The sequence below is a fragment of the Salvelinus alpinus genome, chromosome 26, assembly GCF_045679555.1.
Source record: "Salvelinus alpinus chromosome 26, SLU_Salpinus.1, whole genome shotgun sequence".
Lineage (NCBI taxonomy): Eukaryota > Metazoa > Chordata > Actinopteri > Salmoniformes > Salmonidae > Salvelinus > Salvelinus alpinus.
In genome coordinates, this window is record NC_092111.1 from 37767775 (window position 1) to 37789275 (window position 21501).

Sequence of the window (21501 nt, forward strand, 5' to 3'; positions counted from 1 at the left end):
GCATGCACAGACAAGCTGGCTGGTGTGTTTACGGACATATTCAAACAATCCCTATCCCAGTCTGCTGTCCCCACATGCTTCAAGATGGCCACCATTGTTCCTGTTCCCAAGAAAGCTAAGGTAACTGAACAAAAGGACTATTGCTGCGTAGAACTCACTTCTGTCCTCATGAAGTGCTTTGAGAGACTAGTCAAGGATAATATCACCTCCACCCTACCTGTCACCCTAGACCCACTTCAATGTGCTTACCAATAGGTCCACAGACAATGCAATTGCCATCACACTGCACACTGCCCTATCCCATCTGAATAAGAGGAATACCTATGTAAGAATGCTGTTCATTGACTACAGCTCAGCCTTCAACACCATAGTACCCTCCAAGATCATCATTAAGCTCGAGGCCCTGGGTCAGAACAGTGCCCTGTGCAGTTGGGTCCTGGACTTCCTGGCGGACCGCCCCCGGGTGGTAAAGGTAGGAAACAACATCTCCACTCCGCTGATCCTCAACACTGGGGCCCCACAAGGGTGTGTTCTCAGCCCCCTCCTGTACTCCCTGTTCACCCACGACTGCATGGCCATGCACGCCTCCAACTCAATCATCAAGTTTGCAGACAACACAGTGGTAGGCTTGATTACCAACAACGACGAGACAGCCTACAGGGAGGAGGTGAGGGCCCTCGGAGTGTGGTGCCAGGAAAATAACCTCTCACTCAATGTCAGCAAAACAAAAGAGATGATCGTGGACTTCAGGAAACAGCAAAGGGATCACCCCCCTTTCCACATTGACGGGACAGCAGTGGAGAAGGTGGAAAGTATTAAGTTCCTCGGTGTACATATCCCCGACAATATGAAATGGTCCACGCACACAGACAGTGTGGTGAAGAACCTCAGGGGGCTGAAAACCTTCACTAGCTTTTACAGGTGCACAATCGAGAGCATCCCGTCACACTGTATCACCGCCTGGTACGGAAACTTTACCGCCCATAACCGCAGGGCTCTCCAGAGGGTAGTGCGGTCTGCACAACGCATCACCGGGAGCAAACTACCTGCCCTCCAGGACACCTATAACACCCGATGTCACAAGAAGGCAAAAAAGATAATCAAGGACAATAACCACCCGAGCCAATGCCTGTTCACTCTGCTTCTATCCAAAAGGCGAGGTCAGTACAGGTGCATCAAAGCTGGGACAGAAAGATTGAAAAACAGTTTCTATCTCAAGGCCATCAGATTGTTAAACAGCCATCACTAGCACAGAGAGGCAGCTGCCTACCGACTTGATATCATTGGCCACTTTAACTTCTTCATGATTTTTTTTAATTTTACCTTTATTTAACTAGGCAAGTCATTTAAGAACAAATTCTTATTTTCAATGACAGCCTACCAGGGAACAGTGTGTTAACTGCCTTGTTCAGGGGCAGAATGACAGATTTTTACCTTGGCAGTTCGTGGATTCAATCTTGCAACCTTTTGGTTACTAGTCCAACGCTCTAACCACTAGGCTACCTGCTGGTTACTAGTCCAACGCTCTAACCACTAGGCTACCTGCTGGTTACTAGTCCAACGCTCTAACCACTAGGCTACCTGCTGGTTACTAGTCCAACGCTCTAACCACTAGGCTACCTGCTGGTTACTAGTCCAACGCTCTAACCACTAGGCTACCTGCTGGTTACTAGTCCAACGCTCTAACCACTAGGCTACCTGCTGGTTACTAGTCCAACGCTCTAACCACTAGGCTACCTGCTGGTTACTGGCCCAACGCTCTCACCACTAGGCTACCTGCTGGTTACTAGTCCAACGCTCTAACCACTAGGCTACCTGCTGGTTACTAGTCCAACGCTCTAACCACTAGGCTACCTGCTGGTTACTAGTCCAACGCTCTAACCACTAGGCTACCTGCTGGTTACTAGTCCAACGCTCTAACCACTAGGCTACCTGCTGGTGACTAGTCCAACGCTCTAACCACTAGGCTACCTGCTGGTTACTAGTCCAACGCTCTAACCACTAGGCTACCTGCTGGTTACTAGTCCAACGCTCTAACCACTAGACTACCTGCTGGTTACTAGTCCAACGCTCTAATCACTAGGCTACCTGCTGGTTACTGGCCCAACGCTCTAACCACTAGGCTACCTGCTGGTTACTAGTCCAACGCTCTAACCACTAGACTACCTGCTGGTTACTAGTCCAACACTCTAACCACTAGGCTACCTGCTGGTTACTAGTCCAACGCTCTAACCACTAGACTACCTGCTGGTTACTAGTCCAACGCTCTAACCACTAGACTACCTGCTGGTTACTAGTCCAACACTCTAACCACTAGGCTACCTGCTGGTTACTAGTCCAACGCTCTAACCACTAGACTACCTGCTGGTTACTAGTCCAACGCTCTAACCACTAGGCTACCTGCTGGTTACTAGTCCAACACTCTAACCACTAGGCTACCTGCTGGTTACTAGTCCAACGCTCTAACCACTAGGCTACCTGCTGGTTACTAGTCCAACGCTCTAACCACTAGACTACCTGCTGGTTACTAGTCCAACGCTCTAACCACTAGGCTACCTGCTGGTTACTAGTCCAACACTCTAACCACTAGGCTACCTGCTGGTTACTAGTCCAACGCTCTAACCACTAGACTACCTGCTGGTTACTAGTCCAACGCTCTAACCACTAAGCTACTTCCAACGCGACGGTTGAGCTAATGTAGGCTAATGTAATTAGCATAAACGGAACACTAGTCACTTTAATAATGCCACTTTAAGAATATTTACATATCTCGCAATACTTATCTCATATGTATGTATGTACTGTATACTACACTATCTATTCTATATTATCTACTGCATCTCAGCCGCTCTGTCACAGCTCATCCATAAATATTTATATGTATATATTCTCATCCCATTCCTTTACTAGATTGTATTTATTAGGTTTTGTTGTGGAATTGTTAGATATTAGGTTTTGTTGTGTAATCGTTAGATATTACCTAACGATATTACCACCACTATAGGGTGGTGATATAATGTAGGGTTAGTGTGGTGATATAATGTAGGGTTAGGGTGGTGATATAATGTAGGGTTAGGGTGGTGATATAATGTAGGGTGAGGGTGGTGATATATCATGTAGTGTGAGGGTGGTGATAAAATGTAGGGTTAGGGTGGTGATACAGTTGAAGTCAGAAGTTTACATACACTTAGGTTGGAGTCATTAAAACTCGTTTTTCAACCACTCCACTAATTTCTTGTTAACAAACTATAGTTTTGGCAAGTCGATTAGGACATCTACTTTGTGCATGACACAAGTAATTTCCCAACAATTGTTTACAGAAAGATTATTTCACATATAATTCACTGTATCACAATTCCAGTGGGTCAGAAGTTTACATACACTAAGTTGACTGTGTCTTTAAACAGCTTGTAAAATTACAGAAAATGATGTCATGGCTTTAGAAGCTTCTGATAGGCTAATTGACATCATTTGAGTCAATTGGAGGTGTACCTGTGGATGTATTTCAAGGCCTACCTTCAAATTCAGTGCCTCTTTGCTTGACATCATGGAAAAATCTAAAGATATCAGCCAAGATCTCAGAATTTTTTTTTTAGAAGTCTGGTTCATCCTTGGGAGCAATTTACAAATTTACCACATTCATCTGAATAAACAATAGTACGCAAGTATAAACACCATGGGACCACACAGCCATCATACCGCTCAGGAAGGAGACCCGTTCGTACTTTGGTTCGAAAAGTGCAAATCAATCCCAGAACAACAGCAAAGGACCTTGTGAAGATGCTGGAGGAAACAGTATCTATATCCACAGTGAAACGAGTCCAATATCGACATAACTTGAAATGCCGCTCAGCAAAGAAGAAGCCACTGCTCCAAAACCGCCATAAAAAAGCCAGACTACGGTTTGCAACTGCACACGTGGACAAAGATTGTACTTTTTGGAGAAATGTCCTCTGGTCTGATGAAACAAAAATAGAACTGTTTGGCCATAATGACCATCGTTATGTTTGGAGGAAAAAGGGGGAAGCTTGCAAGCCGAAGAACACCATCCCAACTGTGAAGCATGAGGGTGGCAGCATCATGTTGTGGGGGTGCTTTGCTGCATGAGGGACTGGTGCTCTTCACAAAATAGATGGCATCATGAGGAATTTAAATTTTGTGGATATATTGAAGCAACATCTCAAGACATCAGTCAGGAAGTTAAAGCTTGGTCGCAAATGGGTCTTCCAAATGGACAATGACCCCAAGCATTCTTCCAAAGTTGTGAAATCGGAATCGCGGAATCCCCCCACAACATTCCGCTGAAAAGGCAGCGCTGGGAAATTCAAGAATATTTTTTGGAAATATGTAACTTTCACACATTAACAACTCCAATACAGCAAATGAAAGGTAAACATCTTGTTAATCTACCAATCGTGTCCGATTTAAAAAATGCTTTACAGTGAAAACACATCATATGATTACGTTAGATCACCGCCAAGTCCAAAAAACACACAGACATTTCCCCAGCCAAATAGAGATAAATGAATCACTAACCTTTGATGATCTTCATCAGATGACACTCATAGGACATCATGTTACACAATACATGTATTTTTTGTTCGATAATGTGCATATTTATATCCAAAAATCTTAGTTTACATTGGCGCCATGTTCAGAAATGCCTCCAAAATATCCGGAGAAATTGCAGAGAGCCACATCAAATGACAGAAATACTCATCATAAACTTTGATGAAAGATACATGTTTTACATAGAATTAAAGATACACTTGTTCTTAATGCAACCGCTATGTCAGATTTCAAAAAAACTTTACGGAAAAAGCAAACCATGCAATAATCTGAGACGGCACTCAGATAGAAACAACATTTCTCCGCCATGTTGGAGTCAACAGAAATACGAAATTACATTATAAATATTCCCTTACCTTTGATGATCTTCATCAGAATGCACTCCCAGGAATCCTAGTTCCACAATAAATTGTTGTTTTGTTCAATAATGTCAATTATTTATGTCCAAGTAGCTACTTTTGCTAGCGCGTTTAGTACACATTTCCAAACGCTCGCGCAAGTCCCGCATATAACTTCAAAAAGTTATATCACAGGTCGAATACACTTGTCAAACTAAGTAGAGAATCAATCTTCAGGATGTTGTTATCATATATATCCAATAACGTTCCAACCGGAGCATTCCTTCGTGTCTGTAGAAGTTATGGAACGCAAGGCGATATCATGAGGAAAGCGCGTGACCAGGAACTGGCAATCTGCCAGACCACTGACTCATTCCCCTCTCCTCCGGCCCCACAACACAGCATAAACTTCATTCAACGTTATACAGACTGTTAACATCTAGTGGAAGGCGTAGGAAGTGCAAACATATCCATATCTTACAGGGATTTGAACAGGCGATGAGTTGAATATCGACCAGCCTCAGAATTTCCACTTCCTGTTTGGAAGTTTGCCTGCCATACGAGTTCTGTTATACTCACAGACATAATTCAAACAGTTTTAGAAACTTCAGTGTTTTCTATCCAATAGTAACAATACTATGCATATATTAGCATCTGGGACAGAGTAGGAGGCAGTTCAATTTGGGCACGCTATTCATCCAAAGTGAAAATGCTGCCCCCTATCCCTAAAAGTTAAGGACAACAAAGTCCAGGTACTGGAGTGGCCATCACAACGCCCTGACCTCAATCCTATAGAAAATTTGTGGGCAGAACTGAAAAAGCGTGTGCGAGCAAGGAGGCCTACAAACCCGACTCAGTTACACCAGCTCTGTCAGAGGAATGGGCCAAAGTTCACCTAACTTGTTGTTGGAAGCTTGTGGAAGGCTGCCCGAAATGTTTGAGCCAAGTTAAACAATTTAAAGGCAATGCTACCAAATACTAATTGAGTGTATGTAAACTTCTGACCCAATGGGAATGTGATGAAAGAAATAAAAGCTGAAATAAATCATTCTCTCTACTATTATTCTGACATTTCACATTCTTAAAATAAAGTGGTGATCCTAACTGACCTAAGACAGGGAATTTTTACTAAGATTAAATGTCAGGAATTGTGAAAAACTGAGTTTAAATGTATTTGGCTAAGGTGTATCTAAACTTCCAACATCAACTGTTTATCTCAATGCATTACCTAAATTGCAACCACGAATCACAAAAACTAAATTGCAACCACGAAAACTATTGAACTATTGAAGCAATGAGCGAGTTGGTTTTTCATGGCCCCGCTACCCCTGGTGGGTGGAGAGTTCTCTTTAGGATCAATGGCATGGTTGAAAAGAAGCAAACAAAGAGGAGGTGCTTATGTTTGTCCTGTTTCACATGTGTTCAGTGTGTAACCTGTTCAGTGTGTAGTGTGAAATAGACGTGTTTTTTTTTGCATATCCCACTCCCCCTGAGACATCCTCAGAAAGTGGGGTCACGGCCAGAAGTCAGTCATTATTGATGGCGAACCTGGAGCAATTAAGGTTAACTGTCTTGCTCAAGGGCAGATCAACAGATATTTCACCTAGTCGGCTCTGGAATTCAAACTAGCAACCTTTCGGTGACTGGCCCAATGCTGTAACCGCTAGGCTACCTGCTGCACCTGGGGCACAGGGCCATGCAAAACAAATTTGCCTCTTTCAGCTCGAGAAAGTGGATTTCTACTGGTGCGGTCGTTTAACATAAAGCCTCATGGCTCTCATTGATTAAACAACACAATGCAGTAACACTGCTAAAGCCAATTTAACAATATGTCAATCAAGAGGTTGCTCTGGAGACAGTGTTCTGTGTGTGACCTTTACTTCCTGTAGTGCACTGGAGTGTTGTTTTTGCTTCTTGGAAGGCTTGATTATCAGTGAGCATTCTAAAAGTGATCTATGCCGTTTAAAGAACTTATAATAGACTGCACTACCACTCACCTCCTCCTAACCTGCTCAACTCTGATCACTACTTCCTCTCTCTGTCAGTGTGCGTTGTGTTGTGTCATGTCGACTGCGTGGGGCCGCCTCACTTCCTGCTCAAGAAGGGACGCAGAGGGCAGGCTGGTGAGCACATCCTCTCTCATCTGCTTATTGGTCCATCACCATTCACAAAACTCCGGTGTCCAGAAGTTAACACTCAGAATCAGTCTGACAAGAACAAGCACAGTACTAAGGCAAACGCATGGACCCAGACTGCCATAGTAACAGACTGCCATAGTAACATACTTCCATAGTAACAGACTGCCATAGTAACAGACTGACGAGAAATGTGGAGACAATGACAAGTCGAAAGGAATTGTCAAACTAGAGCACGATGTGTTGATTTTAGTCTTGTGTGTGAGGAGTTAAAATGATGTGTTGATTTTAGTCTTGTGTGTGAGGAGTTAAAATGATGTGTTGATTTCAGTCTTGTGTGTGAGGAGTTAAAATGATGTGTTGATTTTAGTCTTGTGTGTGAGGAGTTAAAATGATGTGTTGATTTTAGTCTTGTGTGTGAGGAGTTAAAATGATGTGTTGATTTCAGTCTTGTGTGTGAGGAGTTAAAATGATGTGTTGATTTCAGTCTTGTGTGTGAGGAGTTAAAAGTATGTGTTGATTTTAGTCTTGTGTGTGAGGAGTTAAAATGACCACATTTCAGGAACAGTTTCCACACAAAAAAAGATGAGATCATCTCTAAATAATTGCTCCACATAATCAAAACAGATACAGTAGATTAACAAAGTCCACTCCTAGAGTATAGTTACCAGCCTTTGCATCAGCATATATTTAAAGGATCAATTAACACTAATATAATATATGTATGTTAAACATATATATGTTTATTGCCCTCAAAAAAAATAAAAACACATTTAGAATAGATTCGTATCATGAGAAAGAAAATATTAGAAAATACAGAAATCAATTTGTCCAAGAAGAAAAAACCTTACAAAACAAAATGTGTATACATGTGAATTTAACATTTTACCCCACAGCATATTATGAAATTAAAGACATTCAAGAAATAAACAAGCCAAGCCACTTTCATTACAGGTGTCTGCATCTAAACTAGTAACCAGTTAGGGCTTTTTCTTGCTTGGAAACACATTCTTTCCATTCTATTGTGTTAGTAGGACTTTTTGGAGGTAATGACCTCTTTTTCACCACTGGCATTTAAGTTCCAGCAGAGGGCACCACCACATCATCCGCCCTTTCTGGCCTCAAGACCTCCCGTGTAACTCTAAGCTCTTTTATTTTCGCCGGGGAATCAGAGTGACTTCTTCCCCTGTGAATGGGAGTGGGTGTAGAGGGCACAGCGCTTCCTGTAGCCTCTTGTACAACCCTTCCATGTTCTTTAAACATGACATTTTTGTCATTCAGCAGACGCTCTTATCCAGAGTCACTGCACAGTTATAGTCAGTACATTTATCTCCAGATAGCTAGGTGAGACAACCACATATCACAGTCATAGTCAGTAAATTTTTCCTCAATAAATGATCAAAGCTAGTAAGAAAAAAGTAGTGCCAGTGTCAACAAGGGTGTTCGATAAAGATACTGAAGAGGTGGGTTTTCAGATGTTTTCGGAAGATGGGCAGTGACTCAGCTGTCCTGATTTTAGGGGGGACTGGAAGCTTGTTCCACCATTTGGGTGCCAGGACAGAGAATAGGTTTGCCTGGGATGAATGGGAGCCAGGCTCATCCTGGCATTTTTCTGTGTTGGGAAAGCTACTCAGAAAAGACAGTTTAGCAAGCTACCAATTACCTCACACTGGAAGAAGTTAAGAAAAATAGTTTAATTAACTAGTTCATTTGAAAGGTAGTTCACTACATCCAAACTACTTTGTGAAAACGTATCATATCTAAATCTGAAAATGTCAGACTACAAATTGCAAGAAGAGATCACTTTGGGGTCATATATTAACAGAACGTGTAATTTAGCCTAAACACAAAAACGATGTTTCAAGTGAGAAACAGGTTGGTCTGATGCCAAAAAATCGAAATTATGGCCAACTTCACTCCTTTTATTTTATTAGTTCCAGTAGCTAGCTACACCGCTACATGGTAAAACGGTAGTGTGTAGTTCCAGTAGTTTGCTACACTGCTACATGACAAAAAGTAATGAACTCCTGCAAACACTATCTAGATTTGAATTTAGTTCCACTACCACCAAGCTACTGCAAAATGTAGTTAATTTACTAGTAATCTGGTGCAGGTGCAGACACAGGGTCAGGTACTGGGCCAGGAGGCCATGGGATGGGAGCACCATGGGTACTCCTGTCCAGTACCCTCCCTGTTAGCCCAGCTGGTAGCAGGTCTATGGGTTTTCCCAGGAGCCTCTGCTTCATCTCATAACTTTCCTTGGAAGGTCCTACAAGGCGGAGGAGATCTCCAACCTGATTGACGAGGACAGTAGGATAAATTATATTATACTTCTGAACCAGTTCATGAATTCTAACCTGTCGGTCGCGATCGAGTGTCCATAGTGGGATTTCTTGAGTTCGTAGTCTTAAATGAAGCTTGGTGAGAAAAACTTGCAGCTTTTCCATAACCCTCTCTGGACTCTTCCCTTCAAGGAAAACATAGCGAAGGTCTGAACCTTCAGCTGGCTTAACATCCATTTGAGTTGTGTCGCCTCCAAGAATGGAATCAATGTCCTTTTTCCTGACGCACAGGGCATAACGGAGCACATCTGCGTCCGTTATGAAGAAGACCTCACTGCAAGATGGGGTCTGGGAGATGGGTTCCACTGGCTTGGGGGATGGGTTCCTCATATGGGTCAAGTTGTCCTCAACATACCCTGTTGCTTGTGGGCTGGGAAATGGGTTGCAGCGGATTGAGGATTTGGAAATGGCCCCAGAGGCATGGCTATTGAGACTGGATGGCGAAGGGCTGCTGTGGCGCAGGGTGTTTGTGTCCTGGGGTAAGACATGCTGCAGTTGGGCCTTCACTGCACTGAACTTCTGGATGGAGCCCTGAATGGGTAGCTGACCATGGGGAATCTCGTTCACAGGCTGGATCACCTCCTCGCTGTCCTTGGAGAACATGCTCACATCCAGATTGGCCTTGACTGGCATGTCCACCTACGACACACACATAAATAAAACAAGAGAAAAAAATATAATTATTCTGCAACGCTCGTTGGTCTTGGAATGACCTGCAAACGACTTAAAAACTGAAGGAGATGGTGTTGCTTACTGAGTTTAAAGCTCTGATAGAGAAACAAATGTTGTTGACCACTAATTGTTTTTAATGTAAAGTATTGTATGTACATGCTGACTACTTCGTCCTCTTGCCAGCTCAACTCAAAAAATAGTATTCTAACATCAAGGGTTTATTCCCTGGTAAATGAAAGGTTCAATAAAGGAAATTGTAACCATACTTTTTAGAGGATGTGGATTGCAATATGATGGGTCTTTTAACTACCTCAGGCCTGTCAGCTTTCCTGATTTTAAGAGGAAAGTGTTGTCCATCCAGTTCTAAGACATGGGTCTGCTGCAAAACACGTGCAGCCACTGCAACAGAGAGGAAGTAGGTTGGTAGATGAATGACATGGTTTTACCACAAATGTATCCATATATTCTGTAGCAAAGAGTACATTATCACAAACTAATAGTAGGCTATGTGTACCTAAAAATAGGTATCTGTAGTTTCATCCATTCGATAAGCTACCTTCTGGATCCTCAAATATGACAAAGGCCTGTCCTGGGCTGTAGGATGGAAATTGTACTCTCTTCACCTCTCCTCCCCCGTTCCCTGGTCGTCGGAAGTGTATTGTGAGCTTGTCAACCATTCTAACAGAGGCAAGGATATCGTCGGGGACGCCAAGAACCTCCACGGGTGTTCCCTCCATGACAATACTGGGGAAAGGGCATAGAGGTGAGCAATGACCACAGGTGACACCACCTCATGTTGTAAACTATCAGACTGCTGTAACCCGATTGGCTGAATGTGATATGCAACATCCGGGACTAGCATTAGCTAATCCAGCATGGAGGTGGAAAATGGTGTTTCATAAAGAAAGGATGCATATTTTTTCATGTTTTTCCCACCTTCTCGACATTAAATCGAGTTAAGGAGGAAATGGATGACTTTGTAGCCTGAATGGAGAATGTTTAACGTACCACCCGGTCCACAGGGGATACGTAGGGCCCTATAAAATCTGTTACATTTTTTGCGTTTAGTTTTTTCCCCAAATTCCATTTAGTTTTTCCAGATTTCCGTTTCCCCCGTTTAGTTTCAGGTTTCAAAAAGAAAACATTTCAGAATTGAATGTTCTAAGTCCACAACAATGTTTAAACCACATCAGGAGACCATTTTAGAGGTCTGGAAAAAATTGAAAGACATTTTAATGTTTTGGCGTGCAAGTGTGCACCAGGAAGAGACCATTGTTTGGCTAAGCAGTGTTTCTGTAGCACTCATGTGATTGCAGAGTTCGTAAAATGGCCACCTGGTTTGAAGCAAATAATCATTCCGCCAGGTAGGCACAGGCTACTTTTGAATTAACATTCATTTGAGAAGGTTTTTGGGAGAGCCTTTCCGTTTCTAACAGAAGGTTATCATTAGAATCATCGCTAACGGATATGCAAAGTGGAGACAAAGTGTGCAAATACAAACAGACTGTGGCATTCTTGTGCCGTTTCAGAAAGCTCCATGAAAATACAAATCACTGATGTATTTTGTTAATGTCTTACTACTCACTTCGCAAATTAATGCATTTTCCAATAAGTCCAATTGTTTTTGTTGATTTCCTACAAAGTTCAATTTTTTTTATATTGTTGAATTCTATTTTAATGTCTGGATTACATGATTCTGTCCACAATGTGGATTTTATAGGGCCCTAGATACGAGTGTATAGCCAGCTGCATAAGATAAGATGAAACGACTCAATATCGCAATCTCCCTTGTTTTGCCCACCAAGCAAGGACCTTTTGTATGGTGGTCAATGAGAGTGTGTCGAACTAAAAAAATGTATGTCTTATTTGCTACATGAGGTTTATTTAACTGAATAGAAGTTTCGTAATGCTTAAGTTGTTACGAGTGTACTGATATAAGTAGGACACGTGACATCCCGGCAACTTTGAGAAAAAACACTTAATATCGTAGTTGTCTCGATGGCTATGCATATTCATGACATGAGTCTAGTAGCATAGCATCTCTCGGTTGACGTCAACAACCCTCATCGAATATTCCAAAATGTATCCACCAGTCCAAAGAAAGGATAGGCAGGAGCTAGACCACTTTGTGGACAACAACTCCCATTGTTTTTTTTTAAACATTACTTATTTTTTTTTACATTAACCTAATAAAAATGATTTTGTGGGAATGACAAGCAGTAGACCTAATACATTATCACAGCATATTGGTTATATGCCTGGCCTGACAATATTGTTCTTCTCAGACCATATTATATTTTAAAACTCAAGCTTGGATAACAAAGATCAGTTGGTGTAGCACTTGCAAGGCACAGCTGAGCATAAATTGAAATAATTTGCTTTTGTATTTTACTGGACTGATGGTACCTCCGGCATCTGTCATGGTGCTTTCAAGACAACTCAACAGGTTAAATCATGACGTCCGTGATCTGCAGGTCAGAAAGTCGGAGCTCTAGAAACATGCCCGAGTTTCCCACATGGACTTCTGAGTTGGATGACCATTCAAAACAATTTTTTCCAGTTGGATCTTGTTTTTTCCCCCAGAGTTCCCAGTTGTCTTGAACGCACTGAATTCGGAAGTCTGAGATTTCAGAGTAAAGAGTTCACAGTTGTTTGAACATGGCCTTATTCTCAGTGGAGGGAGGGAGCAAGAGAGCAGCAGAGGGTCTGTCTCTCATGGTCCCTGCACTCTCCTTCCTTTCCTCTGGTGAGACTGACCAGAGAGAGGGGACAGTCTTCCACCTGATGGCGAATCTCGAGTCGTACCGCATCTGCCTCATGCATAAATTCATGTTGTTCCTATGACCAGAGAAAGTGAAATATTCCTCGATATTAAAATAATAATAAAAATGACTATGGTTACACTTGTCTACTTATTCATTGCACCTCCAGCGCGATTGGGAGAAGCGCATTTTATGTTTTGTAATAGTGTTGAATAAAAACAGTGTTGACAGCGGTGAAAACTTAAACATACACACTCCTAACAACAGCAGCTCTTTGCTATATTCTTTGACAGTCTCTCTCTGGTCATGGTTTTAAAAGTTATGAAAATCTCACGTAGGCTAGTATCAAACTTTTCTGTGGCTGGGGAAGCTGTAGGCAAGGTGCTTTGAGCTATCAAATTGGTCAGCGCAGTAGGTCGCACTTGATTTAGCCACAGATCTCCCGGTCCACAGATCTCCCAGTCCGCCAAGTTCCTCTTTTCAGACAAATGAAATGGTTCAAAATGAGAACACTTTGCGCAGAGCTTCTGAATCAAGTGTACCTACTGCCAACAGTGCAACATCCATTTGAAAAAGTAATGCCTTGAAGATAGACCAGTTGAACTGGTTGGTGACCACTGGACTATGCCTCAATCACGCACTAGTCGGAAATAGGAAACTCTGATATTTCTCACTGGTTGTAGTTATACACATGCCGTGTTCAACCAGTTAGCAAGTCGAATATTTTCAAGTATCCTAGTTCCGACTAGCACGTGAATGCGGCAACTGTTTCGAAGTACACTGCTTAGCGATCTCGACACATGCCTTGGAGCTCCGGCATCAAACGTACCATCACTAGTCAATAATACAGGTCAACCGATTAATCGGAATGGCCGATTAATTAGGGACAATTTCAAGTTTTCATAACAATCGGTAATCGGCATTTTTGGACACCGATCATGGCCGATTACATTGCATTCCATGAGGAGACTGCATGGTAAGGTTGACTACTTCATATGAGAGTGCAGCAAGGAGCTAAGGTAAGGTGCTAGCTAGCATTAAACGTATCTTATAAAAAACAATCAATCTTAACATAATCACTAGTTAACTACACATGGTTGATGATATTACTAGTTTATCTAGCTTGTCCTGCGTTGCATATAATCGATGCGGTGCCTGTTAATTTATCATTGAATCACAGCCTACTTAACAAGCGCATTCGCGAAAGAAATCACTGTCGTTGCACCAATGTGTACCTAACCATAAACATCAACGTCTTTCTTAAAATCAATACACAAGTATATATTTTTAAACCTGCATATTTAGTTAATACCTGCATATTTAGTTAATATTGCCCGCTAACATGAATTTCTTGTAACTAGGGAAATTGTGTCACTTCTCTTGCGTTCTGTGCAACAGAGTCAGGGTATTTGCAGCAGTTTGGGCCGCCTGGCTCGTTGCGAACTGTGTGAAGACTTTCTTCCTAACAAAGACAGCCAACTTCGCCAAACGGGGGATGATTTAACAAAAGCGCATTTGAGAAAAAAGCACAATCGTTGCATGAATGTACCTAACCATAAACATCAATGCCTTTCTTAAAATCAATACACAGAAGTATATCTTTTTTTAAACCTGCATATTTAGTTAAAAGAAATTCATGTTAGCAGGCAATATTAAACTAGGGAAATTGTGTCACATCTCTTGCGTTCATTGCACGCAGAGTCAGGGTATATGCAACAGTTTGGGCCGCCTGGCTCGTTGCGAACTAATTTGCCAGAATTTTATGTAATTATGACATAACATTGAAGGTTGTGCAATGTAACAGCAATATTCAGACTTATGGATGCCACCCGTTAGATAAAATACGGAACGGTTCCGTATTCCACTGAAAGAATAAAAGTTTTCTTTTCCAAATGATAGTTTCCGGATTTGACCATATTAATGACCTAAGGCTCGTATTTCTGTGTGTTATTATGTTATAATTAAGTCTATGATTTGATATTTGATAGAGCAGTCTGACTGAGCAATGGTAGGCAGCAGCAGGCTCGTAAGCATTCATTCAAACAGCACTTTCGTGCGTTTGCCAGCAGCTCTTCGCTGTGCTTCAATCATTGCGCTGTTTATGACTTCTGCACTGTTGGAGCAACGAACACAAGCATTTTGCTACACCCGCAATAACATCTGCTAAACATCTGTATGCGACCAATACATTTTGATTTGAGTGGTAGAGGAAGATGGTTACAGGGTGAGGGATACTGAGAGGATTCCTGTGAGTAGGCAGAGACCAAGAGAGTGATGGGAAGAATGTGTGCTTCAGTAAGGTGGGCTTTTTAGCATTCATAGCCATGGTTGTCAATTATACTGCAGAAATGGATCAGAAGTCACAGAAAATAGAAGTTGTGGAGGCAGTAGCTGAGAAGTACTTGGGATCGTGGGTATTTACTGCAGAACAGTTGCTTTGGGTGTTGAGTGGTAAGTGGTCTGTCCTCTCAGACCATTGGTCTGTAGTAGTATTAGATCGGGTTAAATAGTGGAAGGGGTGTTTTTTTTGTTGTTGTGAGAGCTATTAGTTGGCAGGGCAATTTTCCTTTTTCCCAATGTTGTATTACCGTATCAAGAATGTAATGTAGGTAAGTCATGAATGGCATCACGCACCAGTACAGTAGGTGGCGGTGTACACAACTAAAAGTTGGCTGCGATCTGCCAACCAAATCCTAAAGAAGAAGAAGTACAGTCTGTGGTTCTATTTGATTGATTAACGTTTTATTAAAATGTATGGATTTAAGCAAACAAAGAACGGCACGCAAAAACATACAGTAGGTAAGGGTTTTAGAATGTATTTTTTTTTTTATATTGGCGCATAGCAACTCGAAAGATCATAAAAAAACTCTAGTATGTGGTATAAATATTCAATTGACAGTACGAAATATTCAATTGACAGCACGCAATATTATTGCATTAAATTAACTGTGTATGGATGTGAGTTATCTACGTTCTCTCAATCAATGTGATTTGTTTACGTTTGCCAATATTGTAATCCTATTCCCAATTTCCTGTTCCCGTTGTTCACTAAGAAAACACTGAAATTATACTTGAGGTAAGTTATTATGCATTAACAGCAAACATGTTTTTATTTTCCTTCAAAAAGTTGTCATTTGAATCAAACTTAAACTTACTTCTATCGGGTTGTCGGTTTGTTCAAAATAAGGTCGTCACCACTGAAGTATGGTCGTACTATGCATTTCGAGAAAACCTCAAGTAAAAAGTTGTGCGCGTCACGCATAGACTGATGCCGCGTTCAAATGTGAATCGGAACTAGGAAACTCGTACATTTCCGACTTTTTTATTCGTTGCGAGGGCACGTGTATAACTAAAACCAGTTAGTAACTCGGAAATTTCAGAGTGAACGCGGGAGAGTCTATGGGCGATGCTGCTGACAATGTTTCACTTTCGATTCTCTCGAAATGCACAGGGACGACCATACCTCCTCCGTCCTCTATTTATTTAAGTTATATTGGCGAATCGCAACCAACTGACAAGTGCTTCCACCGCCACCTACTACACTGAAGTAGTACTACTCACCACTATATTCTCTAAACTAACCCTGAATTTCTAATCAAATGTAATCTCACTACTAACCTCACTTCTCCCATCACCTACACCCCAAAATACCACCCACTCCCCATTACCGTCCAACCTCTCTGACCCTGTCAAACAACCTCTCCCTTTCTACATCATACGTTTCACAATATAATAATACATGTTCAACCGTTTCCTCTACCGTACAGCCATTACACATTCCACTACCATGTTTCCCTGTCAATTTTGAAGATGAATACAATCCCATATGCCCTAATATCATCCTAACACAACATAACCTCTTCCCTTCTGTTTCCATTATATGACACTATCTCCCGTACAGATTTTATTGTGCTATAAACATGTCTGCCTTTACTAATTTCATCCCATTATCTGCCAAGCAATCTAACCCATTTTTCCGAATCAACGTTTTAATTTCCCCTCTGCCAAACTGCACCTGCATATCCACAATATTATTTGTCTCTGCTCTTTGTGTAATTATATCGACTACATCATGTCCATAAACTCCTGTATGACCAGACTCCAATAGAACTGAATACCATTTCCATGTTACCCTGACAACAGCATCATTATGTCTACCCATAAACCCTCACATTCTGACTTCCCAGGTCGTAAACTACACAGTCCCGACATATTACTACTCTTCTTGGTTACACCTCCTCTATCCATTGAAAGCTAACAATTATGGCAACCATTTCTGTTGAATATACAGATAAATAATTTGTTAGTCTCTCGCAGAGATCAACATTAAACTCAGGAAAAAATTCACCTGCTCCCGTCTTCTCATTCATGGCATCCTTTGAACTATCTGTACACACTGCAAGACGAGAATAAAACGGATTACTAATATATTGATCCACTATTGTTTCTACATGTTTCTACATTATCTTATTCACACTACTGTTTATTATCTTCGATCAGGCTCAGATCAACATGTTGGGTAAAATGCCATTTTATTGCTGTTCTTTTTTTAGTCAGGTCGGTAAATAAATATCAATTACGGTCCCATTCTCATTTGCTTCTAACAGTACCAAGAATTAGAACAGGTCATGGTAGAAATAGTTTTAGTTACTTAGCTCCGTGGTCCTGGAATTCTCTCCTGAACATTTTTACAATTTGATGATCTAGTTTCGTTGCTGGAGTTTAAACACTTGATCGGTGTATATATCACAGAGTGTAATTGTTTTTAGGCCAGCTGTTTTTAGTCAAGACTTGTGTTTTTAATGGAAAATGTTTTTGTTGTATTGTATGTGTGTTTATAGTTTTGTTTAATGTTGTGTTAGTGTATGTAAGTTGTTTTGTCTGAAACGTTGTTGCCCCTGCTGCTATTAGACCAGGTCTCTCTTGGAAAAGAGATGTTATCTCAATGAGAAAAACCTGTATGAATAAAGGTAACGATGTGGTCTTGTATAAAATTAAAGGATATCAAACTCAACCGTTTATCTTTTCCAGTGATGAAGACATGGATGTCTCATGGTATTGTCTCATGGTATGTTTTAATTATGTAATGTATTGATTGTTGCTGCCTTCTTGGCCAGGTCTCCCTTGAAAAAGAGACTCTGGGTCTCAATGGGCTTTTCCTGGTTAAATAAAAATGTGTAAAAAATGTTTTGGTGGTTTGCAAAATAGGTCAACTTTGAGCACCTTTATCTCTTGAATGTTTTGGCATTCAGGTCCACAGTCACTTTCTGAGCAATTCTATCATTAAAATCAAAAGAGGTGCTATCAAAAAGTGATTGAATTGACCATAAACACATGCAATATCAAAATATGTCACATATTATTCTGTGATCATTTGTGATTTGAATCTTGAGTTGATATATTTTGATAAAGCTAGCACAACTTCTTACCTATCCTTTTGCAGTGGCTGCCAGTGTCTTACCTATCCTTTTGCAGTGGCTGCCAGTGTCTTACCTATCCTTTTGCAGTGGCTGCCAGTGTCTTACCTATCCTTTTGCAGTGGCTGCCAGTGTCTTACCTATCCTTTTGCAGTGGCTGCCAGTGTCTTACCTATCCTTTTCCAGTGGCTGCCAGTGTCTTACCTATCCTTTTGCAGTGGCTGCCAGTGTCTTACCTATCCTTTTGCAGTGGCTGCCAGTGTCTTACCTATCCTTTTGCAGTGGCTGCCAGTGTCTTACCTATCCTTTTGCAGTGGCTGCCAGTATCTTACCTGTCCTTTTGCAGTGGCTGCCAGTGTCTTACCTGTCCTTTTGCAGTGGCTGCCAGTGTCTTACCTATCCTTTTGCAGTGGCTGCCAGTGTCTTACCTGTCCTTTTGCAGTGGCTGCCAGTGTCTTACCTATCCTTTTGCAGTGGCTGCCAGTATCTTACCTGTCCTTTTGCAGTGGTTACCAGTGTCTTACCTATCCTTTTGCAGTGGCTGCCAGTGTCTTACCTATCCTTTTGCAGTGGCTGCCAGTGTCTTACCTGTCCTTTTGCAGTGGCTGCCAGTGTCTTACCTATCCTTTTGCAGTGGCTGCCAGTGTCTTACCTATCCTTTTGCAGTGGCTGCCAGTGTCTTACCTGTCCTTTTCCAGTGGCTGCCAGTGTCTTACCTATCCTTTTGCAGTGGCTGCCAGTGTCTTACCTATCCTTTTGCAGTGGCTGCCAGTGTCTTACCTGTCCTTTTCCAGTGGCTGCCAGTGTCTTACCTATCCTTTTGCAGTGGCTGCCAGTGTCTTACCTATCCTTTTGCAGTGGCTGCCAGTGTCTTACCTGTCCTTTTCCAGTGGCTGCCAGTGTCTTACCTATCCTTTTGCAGTGGCTAACAGTGTCTTACCTATCCTTTTCCAGTGGCTGCCAGTGTCTTGCCTATCCTTTTGCAGTGGCTGCCAGTGTCTTACCTATCCTTTTGCAGTGGCTGCCAGTGTCTTACCTATCCCTTTCCAGTGGCTGCCAGTGTCTTAACTATCCTTTTCCAGTGGCTGCCAGTTTCTTGCCTATCCTTTTGCAGTGGCTGCCAGTGTCTTACCTATCCCTTTCCAGTGGCTGCCAGTGTCTTGCCTATCCTTTTGCAGTGGCTGCCAGTGTCTTACCTATCCTTTTGCAGTGGCTGCCAGTGTCTTACCTATCCCTTTCCAGTGGCTGCCAGTGTCTTAACTATCCTTTTCCAGTGGCTGCCAGTTTCTTGCCTATCCTTTTCCAGTGGCTGCCAGTGTCTTGCGGTGGACCACTGTCTTGGAAGTGGAGGGACACCGCTGTCCTCTTGTCAGACAGTCGAGAGCGGACAGGCCTGAGGTAGTGAGAAGAAGCCCTTTCCTATTCTATTATTATGTGCATGTCCTCTACAAGTATGGTTCTGTTCAAGGGTAAAGAACATCCTTGATGTGGGCCTGTTCCCCAATGAGAGGGAGGTACGGTGGATCCTAGACAACCATGGCTTTGAGGTGGATGACTACCAGCTTCCCCATGGTCAGCTGCTTGTTCAGGGCTCCTTCCTAAAGCTCGGAGTAGTAAAGGCCTAACTCCAGCCGCTCCTACCCCAACACACACAGCCCCAACACACACACAGCCCCAACACACACACACACAGCCCCAACACACACAGCCCCAACCCCAACACAAACAGCCCCAACCCCAACACACACAGCCCCAACACACACACACACAGCCCCAACACACACACACACAGCCCCAACCCCAACACACACAGCCCCAACACACTCAGCCCCAACCCACTCAACCCCAACACACTCAGCCCCAACCCACTCAACCCCAACACACACAGCCCCAACCCACTCAACCCCAACACACACAGCCCCAACCCCAACACACACAGCCCCATCCAATTACAGTAATGGCACCGAAATGTATGCTGGGAGCAGAAGTCCCATTTCGGTGAATGGAGAGCAGTTCGGACACATCCTGCCGTCTTCTTCACCTACCGACTCCTCATCGCGGGAGTCAGGGTCCCCTCGTAGCCTGGCCAGCCCCCAGTGGAGAAACCCATGTTACAGCAGGTCTCCCAGTGGCAGATCATGACAGATCTGAGCCTATAGAGTGCTGTGGTCCTTGAGGGGAGGAGGAGCCAATAGAGGGTAAGAGCCTATAGAGTGCTGTGGTCCTGGAGGGGAGGAGGAGCCAATAGAGGGTAAGAGCCTATAGAGTGCTGTGGTCCTCGAGGGGAGTGGTTGATAAACGAGTTTTAATGATTCCAACCTAAGTGTATGTAAACTTCCAACTTCAACTGTATTTAAATTTACTGATTTCCTTTTATGAACTGTAACTGAGTAAAATCTTTTAAATTGTTGCATGTTGCGTTTATATTTTTGTTAAGTGTGTATATAGTCGAATAAAAATCGTTAAAAATAAAGTCTTCACTATGCATTTCGAGAACTGAAAGTGAAAGTTGCGCATATTTCTCAGGATTGCAGCTATGGGGCGCTGCGTGACAACGTGAAACTACGATTCTGTAGTTTACTGCAATGGCCTGAACCCTGTGTATATCAAATACATGGTCAAATGAATTATCTCATTGTTGGAATGCCATCAATGCAGTTGAAATACGCGTAGGGCTGTTTTCAATATATACCGATACCAAACACTATTGTAATAACAGCATCGCTGTTAAAGTATACAAATACAAGGTACCAAAGCCACTCACAGGGTTGGTTAACTCAAGGTCTCTCCTGTCTACCAACGTAGGTAAGTCAGCCTTTAGTTTGAACGCCGTCCATGTTTGGAGTCATTTATAAACCTCATTAAATCTTGGATCCCTGGTGCCACTAGGGCATTTCAGAATGCTGATGAGGAATACGTTCACTGCGGTTTAAAAGTGTTTTGGTTGATTGTGGTGGTTTATTAGTGTTGAGATGTGGTGTAGTTTATTAGTGTTGAGATGTGGTGTAGTTTATTAGTGTTGAATGTGGTGGTTTATTAGTGTTGAGATGTGGTGTAGTTTATTAGTGTTGAGATGTGGTGTAGTTTATTAGTGTTGAGATGTGGTGTAGTTTAATAGTGTTGAGATGTGGTGTAGTTTATTAGTGTTGAGATGTGGTCTATCTATCTGCTGTATCCTGTAGTTTATTAGTGTTGAGATGTGGTCTATCTATCTGCTGTGTCCTGTAGTTTATTAGTGTTGAGATGTGGTCTATCTATCTGCTGTA

The 21501-nt window shown here is 42.3% G+C and overlaps 1 protein-coding gene across 1 annotated transcript; it reads right to left on the reverse strand.

The window, feature by feature from the left end:
- Positions 1–7765: 7765 nt before the first annotated feature.
- Positions 7766–16230, reverse strand: LOC139555269 (RNA-binding protein 43-like). Its single transcript, XM_071368930.1, has 4 exons — positions 15974–16230; positions 10613–10800; positions 10367–10455; positions 7766–10023 (listed from the first exon to the last, which is right to left on the reverse strand). The coding sequence occupies exons 2-4, from the start codon at positions 10791–10793 to the stop codon at positions 9139–9141; spliced, it is 1155 nt and encodes a 384-aa protein (XP_071225031.1). The 5' UTR covers positions 10794–10800; positions 15974–16230; the 3' UTR covers positions 7766–9138.
- Positions 16231–21501: the final 5271 nt, after the last annotated feature.

What these genes read in the sequence shown, in the direction of transcription:
- LOC139555269 (XM_071368930.1), bottom strand. Translation starts at nt 10,793, where the DNA reads ATGGAGGGAACACCCGTGGAGGTTCTTGGCGTCCCCGACGATATCCTT. An exon ending in CATATTTGAGGATCCAGAAG is followed by an intron (nt 10,456 to 10,612) that starts GTAGCTTATCGA and finishes TCTCTGTTGCAG; the next exon opens with TGGCTGCACGTGTTTTGCAG. An exon ending in GGAAAGCTGACAGGCCTGAG is followed by an intron (nt 10,024 to 10,366) that starts GTAGTTAAAAGA and finishes TGTGTGTCGTAG; the next exon opens with GTGGACATGCCAGTCAAGGC.